Source organism: Phoenix dactylifera, chromosome 13, assembly GCF_009389715.1.
Source record: "Phoenix dactylifera cultivar Barhee BC4 chromosome 13, palm_55x_up_171113_PBpolish2nd_filt_p, whole genome shotgun sequence".
In the NCBI taxonomy this organism is placed as follows: Eukaryota; Viridiplantae; Streptophyta; class Magnoliopsida; order Arecales; family Arecaceae; genus Phoenix; species Phoenix dactylifera.
In genome coordinates, this window is record NC_052404.1 from 3,375,118 (window position 1) to 3,399,242 (window position 24,125).

The 24,125-nt window shown below is 39.6% G+C and overlaps 1 protein-coding gene across 2 annotated transcripts; it reads left to right on the forward strand.

Moving 5' to 3' along the window:
* Positions 1–266: 266 nt before the first annotated feature.
* LOC103714688 lies at positions 267–24,085 on the forward strand. 2 transcript variants are annotated; one of them, XM_039132815.1, is made up of 7 exons: positions 267–625; positions 949–1,029; positions 1,538–1,575; positions 20,425–20,504; positions 22,213–22,263; positions 23,398–23,506; positions 23,615–24,085. In XM_039132815.1, the coding sequence occupies exons 1-7, from the start codon at positions 341–343 to the stop codon at positions 23,751–23,753; spliced, it is 783 nt and encodes a 260-aa protein (XP_038988743.1). In that variant the 5' UTR covers positions 267–340; the 3' UTR covers positions 23,754–24,085. The 2 variants fall into 2 exon arrangements, with proteins under 2 accessions (XP_038988743.1, XP_038988742.1); XM_039132814.1 differs by having other exon boundaries at positions 268–625; positions 22,213–22,296.
* The last annotated feature ends 40 nt before the right edge of the window (positions 24,086–24,125 follow it).

Here is a 24,125-nt window from a genome sequence, read left to right on the forward strand (position 1 = left end):
GTACTCGTGATATATGAAATGCCCGATTTAGTAAAAAAAATAAATAAATAAATAAATAAATAAATAAATAAATTAAAAAAAAAAAAAAAAAGAAGAAGAAGAAGAAGGAAAGGTGGGGGGGGGGGGGGGGGGGGGGGGGGGAGAGAGAGAGAGAGAAGAAGAAGAAGAAAGAGAGTACCCCCTTGTTTCGTTACTCGTCATGAAATCTCGGTTACATAAAGTGGGTCCCAAGACTTTTGTGGCTTTGGTTGGAACAAGGCTATAAACCAACCATTCTTTTCAGACCGAAGACGATCCAAGAAAAAGAGACGTTTTGCGGTGCTTCTCTCCGACTCTCTCCATGTTTGAACCCCTCTCGACAGCTCCACTGTACACTGAGATCAGTAGAAGCATACTATTTCCTCCACCTCGTCCTCCTACTTGTTTCATGGAAGGAAGAAGAACCAACCGTCGTAATTCAAGACGGCTGAGGTCCAACTGCAAAGGGACAGAGAAAGACTACAGCGGCAGCAGCAGACTGGAAGAAGATTGGATGTCATCGCCGTCGGCCACCCCCTACCAAATCCTCGGCGTGGACTCCACCTCCTGCTCCCCAGCCCAGCTCAAAGCCGCCTTCCGAGCCCGCGTAAGTTCTACACCATCTGCTCTCCAGCTACTGCATTTTTCCCACTGCATTGGTAAGATATATATATATATATATATATATATATATATATATATATATATATATATATATATATATATATATATATATATATATATATATATATATATGCGTTTAGTCCAGCTTTTTGGCAAATTTAATTAATAACTGCACAAGTATGCATGGAAAACTAGATTAGTTGTAAGTTTATTGGTTATAATGGGATTTATTGCATTGAGAATGTTTGAAGATGTCCTGTTACTACGTTATGATTATTATGATATCAAATTCTTTTCATGTTTCAGGTCAAGGAATTTCATCCAGATGTATGTAAAGACATGAAAGATGCAGATGCAATAATCAGACGTGTTATTCAGGCGTACGAGGTACTATGTAGTATGCATGTGTGTCGAGTTACTTGTTTGTTTTTGATAAAGAGAAAATTATAAGACGAAGATATGATACTAGGTCGAGGTACAAAGGGGTCGCTCGATGAGCGGCCAAAATTCGGTCCAGCCATCATTCTTCCTCTGCAACCAGAGTTTATGGAATCACACATGAGCCTTTGCAATATTAGTCTTCGTGCTTGGTGACCGTCATAAGATTTTCTTTAACAATCTTCCCTTTAGTGTATTTTCTTGTTCGTTTCTGTTTAATGGGGGGATTGTGCATGATAAGTTTAATTTTGTTTCCATGGCCATATATAGGACTATCTTTCCTTTGTCATGGAGGAACCTTTTTTGTTTGACCCTTCTCACCTTTTGATGCTGTTGTTCTTGATACGCACTATCTGTTTGTGTATCTGACATCACATTAACAACCAGCTGTATACAAATTAGTGCCCGTAGTTGTAAATGCATGCTCTTATCGACTACTGACTCATTCTGCTTGCAGATACTTTCTGTAAACCAACAAGTGGAGACCACTGAAAGGTAGATGAGGATTTTTATTTCAAACCATTTCTTATATGCATCTGAAAATGCTAGCATTCTTGATATTCCTAATTGAAATTTGTTAGATATAAAAAATTATTAGTTTTCGAGTTTTTTTTCTTTGTTGATGTGTAATACCTTGATAGTCAATCAAATCTTCTTTGTGGGGCTTATATGCATGGCTCTCGACCTTCCATATTAGTGATTTGAAGGATAAAAGAAACTGACAGTAGAACAGGTGAAGTGATATAACTACAAGAGAAACTTAAATTCTAAAAAAATTGCACTAAATAGTCCTTCCACATTGTGACTCGGGTTTCATCTCAATGATCAAACCTCTTTGTTTTAGCAGCCAGAGATTTTAGGTTCAAGTCTTGGTGGTGCTTCCCCAAGTATATGGCCAGGTAGTTATAATGCGGCTGGGTCTCCCTCCCGTTCTCCAAACAAAAAAGAAAAAAAAACTTCTAGATTTGCAGGTCTGCAATGACTTGTATGTAAAGGCTTCCAAGCCTTCTTAAAACAATGTATATTTCAAGGAAACTTACTGGCGTTATTTGAAGTTAGGACTCCTTAGACACACTTTGACTATACACCATGACACCTAATTGACTCGAAACTCCAGATCATTTAGGAAAAAGAGTTACCTATCATCATGACCTTGGACTTACAAAGCCACAAATATCTAGCTAAAAACTATTAAGACTCATAAAATTCATCCTAAAAGTATTGGTGCTCTACCCGTCACTTTTTTGCTCTATGAACGATCACCTACCTTGAAACTCGAAATATGATAATCGAAATCCTAGATCTTTTTTGAAACTGTTCGAGATTACCACTATGATATCAAACATTCTATTTTTATCTTGTCCTATAGCTTTATCACTTTACGAAATGACTCACTTGTCTGAGCATCCTCAAGAAAACAAAAATTATCATCCAGTTTTGTGCTCATTCTTATTATCCATCTTTAGAAACTGATTTCCTCACTTTGAATTTCCTCTAAAACCTCCACTTGCTTCCTAAACATCTTTAGCCTCCAGGGGTCTTCTCATTGAATGCAGACACATTCATCTCATTCCATATATGCCAGACCAGATTATAAACAACTGGATCCCCACCTTAAGACTAACTTTTTCTCCCTTAATGACATTATGGACTTCCTTATTTTTATGGCTTCTATTCAAGGTAGATCTAATTTCATATCTTAAATACTAACTCTCCTATCCAGCTGTTGTGAAGACTTTATAAAGAAGATTGTCAAGAGAATTTTCCAAGAAAAGATGGTAGAAGAAGGGGTTCTAGATTTCCTCCTTGACTCTCTTTCCTTCTTTCTATATCTATTATGTTTCTTTCTTTAACTATGTTTTTCCCTTCAACACCAGGCATGGTTGCCACCTTGCACAGTTGAGCTACCATCATGTTGGGTTTTGTGGCAATCATGTTGTGCATGTATACAACACCAATTTGTGCTTTGACCACACCATCTTCCTATGCATTGATTTGAGTTGTTGTGACCGCAATTTCTCTGTTTGCCATTGTCCTAAGCTTTGTGACTCTGTCAAGCTTTGTCACCCTTTGCCAAATGGTGATGTATTTGTGCCAGGCATCCCTAAGATACCAGCATGAACGTTAACTATAACCAAGAACACCACTTTGAGCCATTTTAAGTAGCATCATCATATGATGGAGCAATTTGTTGCATTGTCATGCGATATCGATACCCACTTTCATGTCTAAGATCATGAAAGGTGGGTCAAGGCGTCTTTAACGAAGCAAACATGCCTTACATGAAATCTCCTCTAGATGCTCTTGCTTGGAAGGTCCTTGTTGGCCTGAAAAATGAAGGTTATTGAAGACCCAAACAAGGCACTATACTTGGTAGAGACTTTAAGACTCGCATCCAATTTGTCTTGATGATCATGATTTGGGTAAGGAAGCATCTAAAAGGATATAATAAGGTCATTGTTGGGAATAAACTGTCCCAGAATTAGTAAAATCTAAAATATTCTACTTCAACAAATAATAGGCAAAAATAGGCTTAGAGAAAATAAATAGAGAAAGTGGAAAAATGGAACCCGAGATGCTGAGGCGTGGTATGTTGGTCACTTTCCTTGAAGTAGATTTCGCCGCCTTACAGTGCACTAGGATTGGATGGCGTTCTACTCCTGAGATACAACAGCCTCTCGCATTGTTCCTTCTGCCTCAATGATTTGCACGGATCAAAGAAGCCTTCGAACCCAGAATCAGTATGCAGCAAGCCCGTTGATTGAAAAAAAAATAGCAGAAAGGGAGAATAGAAGTTCTCTGCTTTCGATAGTATTTCTGTCTAATCCGAAGAGGTCTATTTATAGACTTCTTCAGGACAGACGCGACCAAAAACCGGTCCAACGGTCAAAACTGGTAATAAAGTTTGAAAAAACACTGGGAGTAGGGTCAGCGGATGCGAGGTCGGTTGCGAAGAGATGCAAGCGAGGAAGTGACGTGGCTCTTCGCGCCTTGGGTGCGAGGCACAGCCCACACACCTCTTGGCTTATTGCACCTGTGGTCCGACCTTGACCTTGGCTCCTCTTGGAGGAGCACGGACGAGATATGACCTCGGCTCTTCGTGCTTCGGACGAGTACGCGCACGAGATGGGTCGGACGAGCACAGGCGCAACGAACCTTGGGTCGCACAGGCGCAAGCAACCTCGGACGAGCAGGGCCGAGCGAGCACAGGCTCGGGCACAAAGAACCTAGCGCAAAGAACCTCGGGTCGGACGAGCACAGGCACAGAGAACCGAGCAATATAACCAAGCTGCCTCTCCTTCACGTAAATAAATCCTCCATATGAGAATTTTAAAAAGGAGGGAAGAGAGATTCGAACCAACAACCTCATGCACCTCAAACCGACACACCAACCATCCACACCATACTCCCTTCTTAACCTATATACATAATATATATGTTTTAAGTATGGAAACTTTTAATCATTATTTAATAAAAATCTAACATTCCCTCACCTGATTAAAATATTTTCAAAACTTTATAAAATCAAAAATAGTCAAATCAGGCTTGTTTATGTCACGACTTCAATAAAGATAGCTTGCGGCTTTGAACCTTTACCTAGTGAAAGTATATTTTCATCTGAAAGGTATAGTGGTAGCTAAAAAGCTTTGAACCAAATCCTTTGGTTCAGATTTCTATATACTTCACCCATAACAAATGCAAATACTGGGTTCATCATAGGTGGTGCTTTTTTCTGGCCTCATGCACCAATATCTCAGTTTCATGAGTGCTCTAGGGGTTAAACCCTTATCCCCATAGACTGCGGCCACACAGTCACACTCACATAGGTGAGTCCTCCAAGGGTGCTCGCAGCACAGCACCTTGCCATAGACTCGGACTCATTCAGAGTTTTAAACTCTTCCGTATACCTCTGCTGTATTTAGCACTCACATCATAGGGAGAGACCAAATGACATAAAGTTGATAGTATGCGTGCAGAGGGCTAAGCATGAATTTCAGAAAATTTTTATGCGGAAAGAACGGGTTAAACATTTTAACACATAACATGCTTGATATTTTAGATATTTTAACTCTGGTACCAGTCGAAGACAATCTTCAACTGCACATCACATGTGGCACGGGCTCAGTCCCAATACATAGGGTGACACCCGCACGTGCCTATCAAAGCACTCATCATATGAGCCCCCGGGTGGAGAGCCACGCTTCGTCACACGATCACGCGTGAGAGTTTCCGAGAATCGGATAGTCTCCACTAATCCTTTGCTTTGACACCAAATATCACAAAGCCCTCAGATCCCGAGGATTGTGTGATTCGAATAAATATGCATAAATCACAACTTCTTGTGATTTGAAGATTGAGATCATATCTCAACCGTAAAAGAGATCAGGTCTCTTACCTTTAGAAGGGGGTTCCTTCAAGGATGCTTCGCAGCCGCACAAGCGTCCGGCCTCGATGACTCGTCCACGCGAAACTCCGGAATGATCAGCTCCCGGGGAGTGCTAGCTCGCAGGGAGGCAGAAGGTTGGCTAAAAAGGAGAAGGAAGAAGATGGACCTTCACAGCTCAAGAACTCCTTCTTGGGCTTTCACCTTCAGAGCTACTCTCTCCTCTCACTCTCTTTCTCTGGTGCTCTTTTTTTGTGTAGAGAAGAAGGAAGAGGGGTGAGGTGGCCGGGATGTGGGTCCCACATATAGTATGTGGGTCCCACCTAAGCAGGACATGGGTCCCACATACAGTATGTGGGTCCCACCTAGGCAGGACGTGGGTCCCACATACAGTATGTGGGTCCCACATAGGGAAGGAAGTGCATGTGGGTCCCACATAGGGAAGGAAGTCCTAGTCATACTAGGATCATAATTGATTTTAATCCAATTTGACTCAAGCCAAATCTGATTTGGTTGAGCAAATTAGACATTTTCACCAAACCAATTTTGGTGTCAATTACGGTTTTACTAATTTCAAATCATATTTGAATTTGGTCAAGCCCAATCTCTATTACTCAATCAAATTGAGTCTAATCAGTGATCTAATCACCAATTAACTTCTCCAAGCAACAATTGCTTAGGGCAATCAGTCAATCACATTGACTATTTTACCTCTAGACGATTCTCAATCGTCAATCAGCCATTTGATCAATCCTGAAACTTCTAAGCGTGTGACCTCATAGGTTCGAACCTAAGCCGGTAGTACAAGAACACTTCCTGCACTAATCGAAGTAACCATCTAGCAATGGGACCCGACGACCGAATAGGCCGAATAGATGCAAAGCAACATTCTAGAACCTATGGACCATGGTTACCGCATAATTCATCCTCTTGACCAGAAAATGCCCAGGGTGGGTTCAGAGTCTGTCTACCCTGAAACGATCCATCCGGAAATATGTTTCAATTCAATAAGTCAAGTGATAGAGATTTGACTTTCCCTGGCCAGGGTACTACTTAATTGAAAACACAAGGCATTCACCCTTATTCCTAAGGGAGGTCAATCCCATCTTGATTTGCAACTGACTACCACAAGTACTTGACTGGACCCAGAAACCTTCCGTCGCTGGATTAGAAATCCAGGTAGTCCGGCACCAAAGTACAGTGAGTTGCTTGCAAGCCACCGGTTGCAATCTTAGATCTAAAGGATACATATACCCATATCCACTCGGAACAACTCTTGACAAGAGAGAGTCCGTCAATTGGTCACGTTCAGTGAACGTAGACTACCATTCACCTGTATACCATACTAGTATCTCTATACTCTTTGGTTTGGAAGACAACCAACAAATATGATACACAATGACCTACGCCCGATAATACTATCGTCCTATTAATAGTATATCATACGATCATGAACTTTTAAGGACCTGTGTGACAAAATCATATATCATTACACAAAGCAGTCCTAAGGACTTCATCACATCGGAGTTTGTGAAGATGTTCTGGTGATGAATAAATACCATGTTATTTATAATTGATTCAAATACATTTACAATCAACAATTGATTGGATTTAGGACATAATTCCCAACAACTCCCACTTGACCTAAAGCCAATCAGTACAGTATCGTATACCCATCTTCAAGTAATGATGGTCAAACTCCTTTATACTGAGGGCCTTAGTGAAGGGGTCGGCTAAGTTATCCTTCCCGTCAATCTTTTGAAGATCAACGTCACCTCGTTCTACTATCTCACGAACAAGGTGATACCGGCGCAGAATGTGCTTGGTGCGTTGGTGTGCCTTTGGTTCTTTAGCTTGAGCGATGGCCCCGGTACTATCACAGTATAGTGGGACTGGTCCATCAGCGGAGGGTGCAACTCCGAGCTCAGCAATGAACTTTCGTAACCAGACAGCTTCTTTGGCGGCATCAGATGCAGCAATGTATTCAGCCTCGCATACAGAGTCTGCCACGGTATGCTGCTTGGAACTTTTCCAGCACACGGCCCCACCTAACAGGGTAAACACATAACCAGACACAGACTTGCTATCATCTCGGTCTGATTGAAAACTTGAATCGGTATAACCGACAAGTCTCAACTCAGTATCTCCATAAACAAGCCACTTATCCTTAGTATTTCTCAAATACTTGAGGATAGTCTTTACAACTTTCCAGTGGCTCTCTCCTGGGTCAGATTGGTACCTACTCACTACTCCTAGTGAATACGCCACATCTGGTCTAGTACATGTCATAGCATACATAATAGATCCCACAGCAGAGGCATATGGAATTCTACTCATACGCTCTCTTTCTTGGGGAGTTGTCGGGCAATCTCCTTTAGAAAGAGTGATTCCATGACCTATCGGAAGATAGCCTTTCTTGGAATTTTCCATGCTGAATCGTTTCAGCACAGTATTTATGTACGTGGACTGGGATAACCCAAGCAACCTTTTAGACCTATCCCTATAGATCTTCATCCCTAGGATGTAGGATGCATCTCCCAGATCTTTCATGGAGAACTGTGATGACAGCTAGAATATCATCCACATACAGTACAAGAAACATCACTACTGAACTATTTACCCACTTATATATGCAAGGTTCCTCTCCGTTCCTAACGAAGCCATACGTCTTGATCACCGTATCAAAGCGTATGTTCCAATTTCGAGAAGCCTGCTTCAGTCCGTATAAGGACTTCTGAAGCTTGCATACCTTAGATTTATCTGCAGAAATAAAACCTTCAGGCCGTATCATATACACCTGCTCCTCTAAATCTCCATTCAGAAAAGCGGTTTTAACATCCATCTGCCAAATCTCTAAGTCCAGATGTGCAGCTATTGCAAGCATGATCCGAATGGATTTCAGCATTGCCACAGAAGAAAACGTCTCGTCATAGTCTATGCCATAACGTTGGCGAAATCCCTTGGCAACCAGACGGGCTTTGTAGGTTTCCACATTTCCGTCTGCGCCTCTCTTCCTCTTGAAAATCCATTTACACCCAATGGGTTTGATTCCTTCAGGTGGGTCAACCAATGTCCATACATCATTGACCTCAATGGACTCCAATTCGGATTTCATGGCATTAAACCATTTTTCAGAATCAGACCTTTGCATAGCATCCATGTATGTGACGGGATCCTCTGTGTTCTCATCGAGACCAACCGGTTCGCCGTCCTGGACCAGAAAACCATAGTATCTGTTCGGCTGATGCGGTACTCTACCGGATCGCCTCACGGATGTCTCTATAATGGGTTCTGGATCTGATCTAATCAAATCCGATTCTTTAGTCTGTACTGGTTCTTCTATACGTTGAACTTTCTTAAGTGCAACATCAGAGCTGTTCGCTCCTTCACCAAGGAACTCCTTCTCAAGGAAAACAACCCTATTACTGACAAACAACTTTTGCGTATCAGTATTATAGAAGTAATACCCTAAGGTTTCTTTTGGATATCCGACAAAGAAACAATTATCAGATTTGGATTCCAGCTTATCTGCTTTCAAACGTTTGACATAGGCCTTACACCCCCAAACTCTTAGGTGAGTGATCACTGGCTTACGCCCAGTCCACATCTCATGTGGTGTTTTAATTACAGATTTACTAGGAACCTTATTTAAGATATAGCAGGCAGATTCTAGAGCATATCCCCAAAAGGATAAAGGCAGGCTAGTGAAACCCAAAATGGACCGGACCATGTCTAACAGAGTCCTGTTCCTCCTTTCAGATACACCATTATGTTGAGGTGTTCCAGGAGCGGTCCACTGAGACAGAATCCCATTCTCTTCCAGATAAGTCAAGAAATCACTGGAGAGATATTCCCCTCCTCGATCAGATCGAAGAATTTTAATATACTTTTCAGTTTGTTTCTCTACTTCATTACGGTATAATTTGAACATTTCAAAAGACTCGGACTTATGCCTCATAAGAAACACATGCCCGTACCTAGACAGGTCGTCTATAAACGTAATGAAATAGTTGTACCCTCCTCTGGCACTTGTACTCATAGGTCCACATACATCCGTATGTACGAGTCCTAGAATATCTATGGCTCTCTCACCTTTTCCAGTAAAGGGTGATTTGGTCATTTTACCAAGAAGACAAGACTCACAAGTTGGAAATGATTCAAGATCATTAATATTCAGAATACCCAACTTGGCCAACTTGTTGATCCTATTCTTGTTAATATGTCCTAGCCGACAATGCCATAGGTAGGTATCAGAGACATTATCTATACTGGGTCGCTTACTTGATGTGTACATTACACTAACAGGATGTGATATTGTGTAAATGCCATTTATTAATTGTCCATCAACCATAATAACACCATTCACAATGATATTACAAGAACGATTCTTTATTGATATTTCATAACCGTTTTGGGCTAAAAGCCCTACAGAAATGACGTTCATTAAGAACGACGGGCAAAAGTGACAGTCACTTAAGGCGATTACATGAGAATTGAAAACTAACTTAAGATCTCCCAATGCTAGAACTGGAACAGTCCTTCCATCTCCAACATTCAGAAACCTCTCATTATCCTCAAATCTCTTATTGACATGCAGTCCCTGTAATGAATTGCAAATATTATAAGGACTTCCGGTATCCAATACCCAAATCAATTTATCACATATGGAGAAATTACAAGGAGTTATCATATAAGTACCTTGCCCAGCAACTGTTTGCTCATTTCTCCTGGGCCTGTTTGGATCAAGGGTGGCTACATACAGAGGACAGTTCCTTTTCCAGTGTCCCAGTTTCTGACAGTGGTAGCACACCGCCTTTCTAGGGTCAGCCCGCTTTCTTATCATCTGACAAGATGTCCCGACACTTAGCACCTTTCTCTTCCTTTTATTTTTATTTTTAATTTTATTTTTGTTTTTCCCTTTCCCAAAGGGACGGCGTCCTGCCCCACCACCAACCACATTAACCGGCCCTTTCCTGAGCTGGTTATCCTTCTCAAAGTTCTGCAACAACCCCAAAAGACCATGGAAGTTGAGTACAGGCTTTGTCATTCTATAATGAGTGAGGAATGGTCGGTAGGAATCAGGCAGGGAATTCAAAATCGCGTCCTTTCCCAATTGTTCATGCAGGGAAAAGCCGAGTTTGCTCAGGCGCTCTATCAACTCGATCATGTACAGTACATGGTCCGTAACAGAGGCCCCTTCCCTGAGTTTGGCGTTAAAGATACAGCAACTTGTACTATACCTTTTATCGTCATCAGGGACGCCAAACGATTCATTCAACACTTGAATGATCTCGTTCGGCTGAGCACTCTCGAATCTCCGCGAGAATTCGTCGCTCATCGCCGCTAGCATAATGCACCGGACAGTGATCCGATCACTCGTCCATTTCTGGTAAGCGTCACGGACTGCTACCCGTGCATTAGCAGGAGGCAATTCAGGTGCCGGATCAGTAATTATATACATGGTCCTCTCGTGTTCTAGGACGATCTTAAGCTTTCTAAGCCAGATTGAAAAGTTGGGACCGGTCAACTTATCATTATCTAACAATGACCTAAGTGACAATTGAGTGGCCATTTCTGCAAAGAATGACAACAAAGCCTAATCAGTAAATGAATCAATATAATCAAGAAATTTGGATTTTAGTCCAAAGATCCTTCCACCATTTTGTACAAATCAATAGCCTCTACTTTAATCCGAAGAATTACTCCTAATTCTTTAGTGGGTACCGGAATCCACATAGACTACAGATGGGCCCGAGTGTGTCTCGGCTAACCCATCTGTTTCTAAGGGTAGGTTCATAACCAATTGCTTCACCAAACAACTCCCAGTATTATCCTTTTGCCACAGGCCACTTCAGCAGGTGTGTGTCACCTCCACTGAAAAACCTGGTCAGGTCCAACCATCAACTTGCTGCAATAAGTTTATCACATTAATAGATGACCAAGCCCGAGTGTGTCTCGGCTCACCTGACCACCTATTCAATGGATGCAACCGATTCAACATTAATTGAGTGACAATCCCAATAGCCGATGAGCACCAGGCGTGTATCGCCTCCAATGATCATAAATATATCGGACTGATTATCATTTCAACGCAATGGGAGGCTATGACACGGTCATCTTCCATTAACCGCACCATTTTTAAGAACCTGATAATTTAGAGGATTTGTATGAAACATGAAAAGCTGACTAACCTTGATCCTCCCACTGACTTCTTCAAATCAGAGGTTAATAAGAACAGGTTTGAGTCAGTGCACCTAAATCGGTCCGACCGATTTCCTTACAGGCATGGGTCAATTAGAGTCAATCAGAGATCTGATCAAAAGAGATTCACCAAGATGGCCAGGTAAGTGAGATCAGCGGAAGGGTATGCCATTAACTTGACTGGACCGAAACCCAGCAAGTAGCTCCCAATTAAAAACCTACTGATAACAGTTGCCTTAGACACCAACTGGTTCATCAATTTCAATTCGATCAATATCAAAACTCAGTGCTCAACCGCGGAGCCCAAATCAACATCCATTTGGTCTTATCAAGAGACATGGACTTGATCAACTACAACTATTGCAAAGATCAAGAGTTACCTTGATCGAATCCAAAGTAAACATTTTAAATTAGATTTGACCAGTTATTGTTCCATATTTTGATTTTGACCATTGGGTCTAACCCAACCAGATTTGATTAGATAACCCATTATCCCCATGATTTATGCAATGTCTTAAATGTTTAAATCACATTTAAAATCTAAGATCTACATCAATACTTAATTCACAATTAAGTGTATTGCATTATTCATGTCTTATCTTGGTTTTGCATGCATTACAACTTTGAATCATTAAAACCCCTTTTAATGTTCAAGTTAAATGGTTTCCACATGCATACAAACATGTCTATTCATCATATGAATAACATCATAAAATAATATAATCAGTTTACATCATATGTAAAAGATCACATTTTGCATAGATATTTGATATCACAAAGAACCTGAACGAGCTCTGATACCACTGATAGTATGCGTGCAGAGGGCTAAGCATGAATTTCAGAAAATTTTTATGCGGAAAGAACGGGTTAAACATTTTAACACATAACATGCTTGATATTTTAGATATTTTAACTCTGGTACCAGTCGAAGACAATCTTCAACTGCACATCACATGTGGCACGGGCTCAGTCCCAATACATAGGGTGACACCCGCACGTGCCTATCAAAGCACTCATCATATGAGCCCCCGGGTGGAGAGCCACGCTTCGTCACACGATCACGCGTGAGAGTTCCCGAGAATCGGATAGTCTCCACTAATCCTTTGCTTTGACACCAAATATCACAAAGCCCTCAGATCCCGAGGATTGTGTGATTCGAATAAATATGCATAAATCACAACTTCTTGTGATTTGAAGATTGAGATCATATCTCAACCGTAAAAGAGATCAGGTCTCTTACCTTTAGAAGGGGGTTCCTTCAAGGATGCTTCGCAGCCGCACAAGCGTCCGGCCTCGATGACTCGTCCACGCGAAGCTCCGGAATGATCAGCTCCCGGGGAGTGCTAGCTCGCAGGGAGGCAGAAGGTTGGCTAAAAAGGAGAAGGAAGAAGATGGACCTTCACAGCTCAAGAACTCCTTCTTGGGCTTTCACCTTCAGAGCTACTCTCTCCTCTCACTCTCTTTCTCTGGTGCTCTTTTTTTTGTGTAGAGAAGAAGGAAGAGGGGTGAGGTGGCCGGGATGTGGGTCCCACATATAGTATGTGGGTCCCACCTAAGCAGGACATGGGTCCCACATACAGTATGTGGGTCCCACCTAGGCAGGACGTGGGTCCCACATACAGTATGTGGGTCCCACATAGGGAAGGAAGTGTATGTGGGTCCCACATAGGGAAGGAAGTCCTAGTCATACTAGGATCATAATTGATTTTAATCCAATTTGACTCAAGCCACATCTGATTTGGTTGAGCAAATTAGACATTTTCACCAAACCAATTTTGGTGTCAATTACGGTTTTACTAATTTCAAATCATATTTGAATTTGGTCAAGCCCAATCTCTATTACTCAATCAAATTGAGTCTAATCAGTGATCTAATCACCAATTAACTTCTCCAAGCAACAATTGCTTAGGGCAATCAGTCAATCACATTGACTATTTTACCTCTAGACGATTCTCAATCGTCAATCAGCCATTTGATCAATCCTGAAACTTCTAAGCGTGTGACCTCTTAGGTTCGAACCTAAGCCGGTAGTACAAGAACACTTCCTGCACTAATCGAAGTAACCATCTAGCAATGGGACCCGACGACCGAATAGGCCGAATAGATGCAAAGCAACATTCTAGAACCTATGGACCATGGTTACCGCATAATTCATCCTCTTGACCAGAAAATGCCCAGGGTGGGTTCAGAGTCTGTCTACCCTGAAACGATCCATCCGGAAATATGTTTCAATTCAATAAGTCAAGTGATAGAGATTTGACTTTCCCTGGCCAGGGTACTACTTAATTGAAAACACAAGGCATTCACCCTTATTCCTAAGGGAGGTCAATCCCATCTTGATTTGCAACTGACTACCACAAGTACTTGACTGGACCCAGAAACCTTCCGTCGCTGGATTAGAAATCCAGGTAGTCCGGCACCAAAGTACAGTGAGTTGCTTGCAAGCCACCGGTTGCAATCTTAGATCTAAAGGATACATATACCCATATCCACTCGGAACAACTCTTGACAAGAGAGAGTCCGTCAATTGGTCACGTTCAGTGAACGTAGACTACCATTCACCTGTATACCATACTAGTATCTCTATACTCTTTGGTTTGGAAGACAACCAACAAATATGATACACAATGACCTACGCCCGATAATACTATCGCCCTATTAATAGTATATCATACGATCATGAACTTTTAAGGACCTGTGTGACAAAATCATATATCATTACACAAAGCAGTCCTAAGGACTTCATCACATCGGAGTTTGTGAAGATGTTCTGGTGATGAATAAATACCATGTTATTTATAATTGATTCAAATACATTTACAATCAACAATTGATTGGATTTAGGACATAATTCCCAACAAAAGTCATTTTATAATAGTGCTAACTAATCATTAAACAACTTGTTTTTCCCGTTGAACCTTTCGTCTTGGGATCTCCAGTCAGAATAGGTTGGGTTGCCATTGTCAATGATTCCTTATGGGTTTCAGTCCCATCCTCTTTGATGTTTCTATGACTTTACTTCTAGCCAGTCCTTTAGTTAAAGGATCTGCTAGGTTATCTTTAGATCTAACAAATTCCGAAGTTATAATACCATTTTTAATTAGGTATCTAATAGTCTTATGTCTCACACTAATGTGTCTTCTGTTTCTCTTGTTATACTCAGTATTTCTACAAGTATTAATTGCAGCTTCATTATCACATAACAAAGAGATAGCAGGTATAGGCTTTTCCATAATAGGTATTTCAGACATAAGATTCTTAAACAATTCTGCTTCTTGACTTGCAGAATCTAAGGCTACAATCTCAGCCTCCATAGTGGATCTTGTGATCACAGTTTGTTTGGATGATCTCCAAGCAACAGCTGCACCACCCAACATGAATATGTATCCACTAGTTCCTTTTCGATTCACTGAATCAGTGATCCAACTAGCATCACTGTATCCTTCAAATACAGTGGGAAATCTTGATTAATGTAAACCATAATACATTGTACCTCTCAAGTATCTAAGTACTCTATCCAGTGCTTCCCAGTGACTAAGACTAGGACAACTATTAAACCTACTGAGCTTTCCTATAGCATAAGAAATGTCAGGTGTACTTGTATTTGCAACATACATCAGTGTCCCAATAATTTGAGCATATTTCTCTTGGGCCACTAGATCACCTTTATTGCACTTCAAGTTCAAACCATGCTCATAAGGTGTACTTACTGGTTTACAATTGTACTTATCAAATTTCTTCAATATTTTCTCAATATATTGTGATTGATCAAAGATTATACCATCATGTATTCTGGTAATCCTGTTACCAAGAATTACGTCTGCCTGACCTAAATCTTTTATATCAAAATTATTAGACAATAAAGTTTTGATATCAGTCACCATATTCATATCAGTACCAAAAATTAAAATATCATCAACATATAAACACAAGATAATACATGAATCATTTTCTAACTTAGAATATAAGCACTTATCTGATTCATTTGCTTTAAAGTCATAAGAAACAATTATTTTATCAAATTTTCTATGCCATTGCTTAGGAGCTTGTTTCAAACCATAGAGGGATTTGACTAACCTACAAACTTTTCTTTTCTGTCCTTGAGCCACATATCCCTCTGGCTGATCCATATAGGTCTCTTCCTCTAAATCACCATGATGGAAGGCAGTCTTGACATCCATTTGATGAATTATCAAATTATGGATTGAAGTCAGTGCAATTAAAGTACGAATTGTGGTTATCCTAGTCACAGGAGAATATGTATCAAAGTAGTCAATACCCTCTTTCTGAGAAAAGCCCTTAGCAACTAATCTTGCTTTATATTTTTCAATAGAACTATCAGGTCTTAATTTCTTCTTAAATATCTAATTACAACCTATAGCCTTACTACCAGATGGTAAGTCAGTTAAAAACCATGTTTTATTAGTCATAAGTGAATTCATTTCACTATTAATAGCTTCCTTCCAAAACATAGAATCTAATGAGTTCATAGCATCTTTACAAGTTTTAGGATCATCTTCAACCATAAAAGTATAGAAATCAGATCCAAAATCTTTCTTTTTCCTAATTCCTTTTCCTTTACCAAGTTCATTAATATCATTAAGTTCATTTTCATTTTCATTATTAGGAATAATTAGAGAATTAGATGGCGAACTACAAGATGCATCATTAGATCTATCTATTACATGCTTTTCTATTTTATCCTTAAATGGAAAAACGTCTTCAAAGAAAGAAGCATCTTTAGATTCAATTATAGTATTCTTATCTATGCCATTAATATCAGAACTAATGACTAAGAACCTATAAGTAACACTATTAAGAGAATAACCAAGAAACACAGCATCAAAAGTATTAGGTCCTAATTTTCTTTTCTTAATTAAAGGAATATTAACCTTAGCCAAACAACCCCAAACTTTTAGAAAGTTTAGGTTAGGTTTTCTTCCTTTCCAAAGTTCATAAGGAGATTCATTAGAACCTTTAAATGGAACCCTAATAAGCAGAAAACATGCAGTAAGCATTGCTTCCCCCCACCAAACCTCAGGTAAACCTGAGTTGGCAAGCAAAGATCTTACCATATCTTGCAGTGTCCTATTTTTCCTTTCAGCCACTCCATTAGACTGAGGTGAATAGGGAGGTGTAACTTCATGTAGAATTCCATTAACTCTACAGAATTCATTCAAGTCATTAGAGGTGTATTCTCCTCCTCTATCTGACCTGAGAATCTTTATTCTCTTGTCAAGTTGATTTTCTACTAAAGATTTATAAGTCTTAAACATCTCAAATACTTCATCTTTAGATTTCATTAAATAAACTTGACAATACTTAGAATAATCATCTATGAAGGTAATGAAATACCTTCTACCCCCTTTAGTCAAAGTTCCATTTAGATCACATACATCTGAATGTAATAATTCTAATAAAGTTGAATTTCTATTTACTATTTTAAATGGTTTTCTAGGTTGTTTAGATTGAACACAAATTTGGCACTTTTTCTTTTCATTTAATGAAACATTAGGCAATAAACCAGAGCTAATCATTCTTTTAATAGTATTATTATTCACATGTCCTAATCTAGCATGCCAAAGAGATGAAGAGTATATTGAAAGCACAATTTTATTATTGTTATCAGAAAAAGAATCCAAAGATACATTATTTATTACATACAAGCCATCACACTCATAGCCTTTGCCTACAAATGTTCCATTCTTTGTTATAATCACTTTCTTAGATTGAAATAACAAAGAATAACCACTCCTATTTAGAAGAGATCCACTGATCAGATTCCTCCTTCCATCGGGCACATGGTACACATTAAATAGTGTAAGCACATTCCCAGACGTAAGCCTTAGAAGTACTTTTCCAGTTCCAAGCACTCGTGCCGAGGTGGAGTTCCCCATAGTTACTGTTAGGCCGCTCCGGACCTGATAAGTAGTAAAAAGGGTACGATCAGTACACATATGAACATTCGCACCTGTATCCACTAACCAATCGGTAGAGCAAATTGCCAAATTTAATTCTGGACTTAAAGTTACATACCGATCATCAGTACTAGTAGGACCAGTACTGGATAGCACCATGTTGGTTTGTGGATTTGTAGGTTGAGAAGGCGCATGTTCATAGTTCTGATACTTCTTCCTCTTCATCCGGCATACTCGAGCCATATGACCGAGTTTTCCACAATTGTAGCAAATCGGCTTTCGATCATTCTTATTGATATGGTGTTTTGGCTTCATAGGTCTTCCTTTGTTTCTAGGTCCACTCTTTTCAAATTTGGAGTTCTTGAACTTATGGGTCTTATTCTAGCCTTCCACAAAGTTCACCTTGGTTAGAAGCTCAGGATTCATGAGTTGCTCATTATCTTTCTCAAGGTGTTGTTCTTGGATCTTAATGGCAGACAATAGAGTTTTCATTGTCATATCCTCAGTTTTATGTTTCAGGGATAACCCAAAGTCTTTCCAAGAAGGTGGGAGCTTGTCAATGGTACAAGCAACTTGAAGGCTCTCAATTATACCCATTCCCCTTAAGCCTAATTCATGATAAATCACTGTTAACTCATGGGCTTGGTCAACTACAGGCTTGGTGTCAACCATCTTATAAGACAGAAATTGACTAGCAGTATACTTGTCCATTCCGGCATCTTGGATACCATATTTCTTATTAAGATCATCCCAAATCTCCTTGGAGGTTTTAAAAGTGCAGTAGACATCAAAAAGGGGATCAGTAAGATAGGACAGAATTCTTTCCCTACACAGGTAGTCTTTCTTCTTAAATTCCTCTAAATTACAAGTTCTAACCGGTTCATTCTCTTCCTCATTTGGAGGAGAGTCAAAAATTATAGAAAATAACCCAAGTGTGGTTAAGAAGATTTCCATCTTCTGTCTCCAACGCTTAAAGTTATTTTCATTAAATTTTTCAGGAGGAACCGGGTCACTTGCATTGGCCATTGGGGTAACTCTAAGTACTAGCCTATTATACGTAGGAATCTACTTCAAGAATGTTGGGAATAAACTGTCCCAGAATTAGTAAAATCTAAAATATTCTACTTCAACAAATAATAGGCAGAAATAGGCTTAGAGAAAATAAATAGAGAAAGTGAAAAAATGGAATCCGAGATGCTGAGGCATGGTATGTTGGTCACTTTCCTTGAAGTAGATTTCGCCGCCTTACAGTGCACTAGGCTTGGATGACGTTCTACTCCTGAGATACAACAGCCTCTCGCATTGTTCCTTCTGCCTCAATGATTTGCACGGATCAAAGAAGCCTTCGAACCCAGAATCAGTATGCAGCAAGCCCGTTGATTGAAAAAAAAATAGCAGAAAGGGAGAATAAAAGTTCTCTGCTTTCGATAGTATTTCTGTCTAATCCGAAGAGGTCTATTTATAGACTTCTTCAGGACAGACGCGACCAAAAACCGGTCCAACGGTCAAAACTGGTAATAAAGTTTGAAAAAACACTGGGAGTAGGGTCAGCGGATGCGAGGTCGGTTGCGAAGAGATGCAAGCGAGGAAATGACGTGGCTCTTCGCGCCTTGGGTGCGAGGCACAGCCCACACACCTCTTGGCTCATTGCACCTGTGGTCCAACCTCGGCTCCTCTGGGCTCATCGCACCTGTGGTCCGACCTCGACCTCGGCTCTTGGAGGAGCACGGACGAGATATGACCTCGGCTCTTCGTGCTTCGGACGAGTACGCGCACGAGATGGGTCGGACGAGCACAGGAGCAACGAACCTTGGGTCGCACAGGCGCAAGGAACCTCGGACGAGCAGAGCCGAGCGAGCACAGGCTCGGGCGCAAAGAACCTCGGGTCGGATGAGCACAGGCATAGAGAACCGAGCAATATAACCAAGCTGCCTCTCCTTCACGTAAATAAATCCACCGACACACCAACCATCCACACCATACTCCCTTCTTAACCTATATACATAATATATATGTTTTAAGTATGAAAACTTTTAATCATTATTTAATAAAAATCTAACAGTCATAACATAGTTTGTCGTACCAGCCTGAACCGAGCGGTACCGTACATACTATTTCAGTACCAGTATCCAGTACGGGTGGCGTACCGACACTTGGTATGCTGAAAAGATTCCGTACCATACCGTACTGATGCAGTATTAGTGTGACACCAGTACGGGGTCCGGTACCGAGACGGCTAATCTTGGGTCATAATGATTGGTGATGGCTCCCTCTAGACCTAACTCTTCAATGTTTTAATGTTAAAACAAGATTGATATAAAATCTATGTAAATTGACAAGGATTTTAGCATGGAACTAGCTTCGAGTTAAAGTATATGCGTGAAATCTCAGCATTTGGTCACAATAAGACTCTTGAGCTAATCCACCTTAGCCCCATGTTCATAAGCCCTTGATTTGGGCATAACATTTGTTTGTGGGTAATCCCCATGCTTTGGCCTCTACTTAGAGGAGACCTCCTATTGATATAAAACTATTTAGTACAGTAGAGTAATCACCAAATTCATTAATCTGCTTACAACAGACTCCTCTATTAGTATGAAAAGCCCTGTTCATTAAGCAAATCCTATTCATTCAATGACAAACTACACATATGCCTTAAATGGGTAAGCAGGAAGTCAACCATATGGAGTCGTCAAATTTGTGTCATGAACCTAGCATCTTATATTAACTTCTTTCATTTTGCTGTGGGAATTCTTTCGTGAATGATTTCAGGTTAAATAAATAAATATTAATGTAATTTTTCTTGATATTCTTTATTTTCATAACTTTTCTATCTTTTAGGGTGTGCATGGACCCATTTGAAGAACCAGAATGTGTGGCTTATGACCTCTTTGTCAATGAGATTCGATGTGTCGGCAAAGGTAGACTTCAATCTACTTCTTTTATTTGTTTTCACATTTTGTCTCATTAGTATCAATTTCTTGACCTAGCAAATAGTATCTGGAAAAGATAAACTTGTTAAAACATGTTTTATATACTGATTTTTTTTCTTTTTCTTTTTTCCCTTTTTTTGTAGAGGAAGCTGGGTTTTGGCCTAACTCTGACAGTTAGTTAATGGACAACAATATTAACAAAGTATGGATGTGTAGCCATGTAGTGCAGAATTGTTCTTTTCTGTTGCCAAAATTATAGCATAAAGAGCTCCAAGGTGCTTATATTTAGATAAAAGAAATTTCTATCTTCATGTGAATTAAGACTAGAAACCCAATTGACATCCCTGTTAGCATCCCTCTAGCTATGCTTACAAGACCATGTTATAAATCTTGTCAAGTACAGGACAGAAAATATGGAATCTGATAACTTCAATGTCTGGGAAATTTATATCCACTTTTTACTCATGAAATGTATTTTCAATCCGCTACAGTCCATTCTTCAGCTTATAAACTAATGGTGAATTAGAAGGCCGTGTGATAAGTCTAGGCTTTATTTACTTGATTTCTTCCAACTGAATCTTCAGGATAATTATAAGTGATTATTTGCTTGGTTATGGATGCCTCTTTCAGTTTCCAGCACTGACTTTGGCCATAAAGATGATTTGCCATTGATGGGACACTAAAGAGCAGGAAATGTATTAAAATAGTATACAATTATAAGAATCTATTCCAATTCTCGAGCTGTACCTTGTCTATAGGGTACTTTGAGAGAGTTCTAGAATAATAAAAGCAGAAATTCTGATCAAGAATCTTCAAATGATGCCATAATCAAATTCTAATATATTCCACAGTTTCAATTATTTTTATAAAGTTTTAATAAAGTTTCCACTTTCCTTGAGGAGTTATACGCATGTAATTGGTTATTTGTTGTTAAGCAGTAATATCACAGTTACTCAAACTCTGTACAAGTGACAGCTTAACATAGCTTGAACATTCGAGGGAGATGAAAAATAGTTCAAGTAAAATTTAAGGGTCATAATAAGTTCAAGATAGTTATAAAAATCTAGAGATCTATATATTCACTTGAAAGTGGATTGTGGGGACTGACGAGGAGGAGAAGTCTGTTTTCCTTCCATGTGACCTAATATAAGGCGGATAACCTTAATATCTATTATTGTCATTGTATTTGCAATAAAGGTAAAGGAACTTGATCAAATGGTTTCTCCTTGACTTATTCAGCATCTCGTGCTCAAACATTAGAGCATCTATATAACCTACCTAGTTTGACAATAGATCTTGAAAATACAATTATTTACTTAACACCCATCCTGTTTAAAGATTGTCCATATGTTGTTGCTTGGACGTAGCTAGATTCCATATGTGCTTGCATGCTTTACGCTAATGAAGGTAATGGTTTGCCTTGTGATCTTGTTTGTCTGAGTTTCAATCTTATTGAAATTTACTTGTCTTCACTGTTGGCTATTGACCTTGCTTTGAACAAGGAGAGAAGGAAGCAATTCCTACAGTCCTACATGACCCTAAATATAATATGTTTTGTTCTATTTTTCCTGCATATAGTTACGCATATCAAATGACTTAGATATGTTGAACATGTAACTTTTTTGGGTACAAGTCCTGAGAGTGTTAGGCATCCCTTGAGTTTCTTATGCCCTAATAGATACTCATTTATCTGCAGGATGTCCATATTCTTGTGTTAAAAGGGCACCTCATGCCTTTTCATTCACCGGTGAAAACGGTACTGCTCGTGCAATTTCTCAAGGTTTGCCACATTTTTAATTCCATTTCTAGTGATACACAAGTATTTATTATGGCTTCTCATGAGTGCCTAGATTTATGACTTCTGAATTACTTCTAATGACTAAAAGTTTATCCTATAATGCAATATCTTAAAATTTTGAAATCATTGAAGTTATTAGAGTGAGATAGTACGCATATTTCTTTGTGCATCATTCATTAATACACTGAAACCTCAAAGTTTTTCACGATGTTCTCCGAGCACATTAATGACAAATTATAATTGAATAAGAATCCTGATATGTCTACTCAAATATCTCTCAGGATAGCAGAAGGTTTAAATGACTAATGCTGATGATCTGAAATCATTTTACAAATATTTCTAGCAGCTATCATGCATCACTGACTTGAAAGAAGCACAAATCTTCTTCCTCTCTAAAGATCGTGAGACATACCCTAGTGCCCTGCAGAAAATGAATCTTTCTGAAGATCTATTTCCCTTTTATTAAAAAAAGAAGGTCTTTGCTGATTCTTCACGTCCTTGATACTGAATATTTGGATTCTGTAAAGAGCTCCCATGATCTTTGGACGGTTCAGAATCCTAGAGAGCACATTTGAAACTGAAGAGTCACCAGTCTTTTTTAGCTTGCATATGGTAGGCACACCTTGCAATGGCTACCTGATAGGGATTGACATTAGCTATTCAAAAACCTGTGGTTACGAATATTATATTTTGTCCCTAGGGGAATATTTCGTTGTTTCAGTTATCTTTGTCATCTTACAAGCATGATAGCAAATAAGTTTCTTTTGGACTGGTGGTATTTTGATGTTGTTGCTGCAAAAGTTGAGCTGAAATATGTTACCCTGGTCCCTGGGTTAGCAAGCAGAGCAGGAAACAGATATGAAAGCAATGGAAAAATGCCACAGCTAGAAGTAGTGGATCAGGTGCAAAAAGTTTATTCCAGTTAATCCATGCACCAGTGATGAATAGCATTTGAGGATAATGTGTGCTCCTTGCTCATGCTTCAACTCCCATGGGAGGATAAACTCTCGACTTTAAATTTTGTTTGCCAGGCTAGTTTTCCTATCTTCCACATTTTGTCAGTCCCTTGGTTTGTTAATGCAGGGCATGGTGATGATTATCTCGTTGAGAGTGCTGTTGGGCAGTGCCCAAGGAGATGCATACATTATGTCACACCTTCTCAACGAGTTATTTTGGAGGACATGCTCCGGAGGTTAATGATAATAATTCAGAAGATTATAGTTGTGATTAACAAAAGAGAAATTAGAACTTCTAGATTGGATTATACTAACTCTTGCTGTTTTGATATCGATGCTTGCAGTATCTTAAGTGCACCACATGACTTGGCGGAGGCAGATTTCTTGGACTCTCTCATTATCAAAGCAAATTTTGAAAACAATCGATATCAGCAGCCCAAAAGGAACCCAAAGGCTTCGAGTAAATATGTTGATTGGTCGTGACATCAACAGAGTGATAAGATGTCTATGCTGTGTAAGGAAATACAAATATTGAGGTAGATAGCTAATTGCGTCTTAGGAACAGATGGAAGTTTCTATGTACTTGTTGATTTTTTTTATGGCTGTTTGATCTTAGGCTAATGTACAGTTGGAGTATATTTCCATACATTGACTAATCCTACTTCAAGAGCCTGGCAAACCTCATTGGTGTTGAACCATATCAAGTCATGTTGTTCGAAGGGCTTCGAGGAGATTGAATCCCAGTGCTTTAGCCTTCATGTGGTATGGCCAAGTTAATCCATCAACTTAATGCATGTGGATATCCTCTTGAAATATGCTATCCATGCTTGAATTGGATCCTCTTTTTCCAAGTGG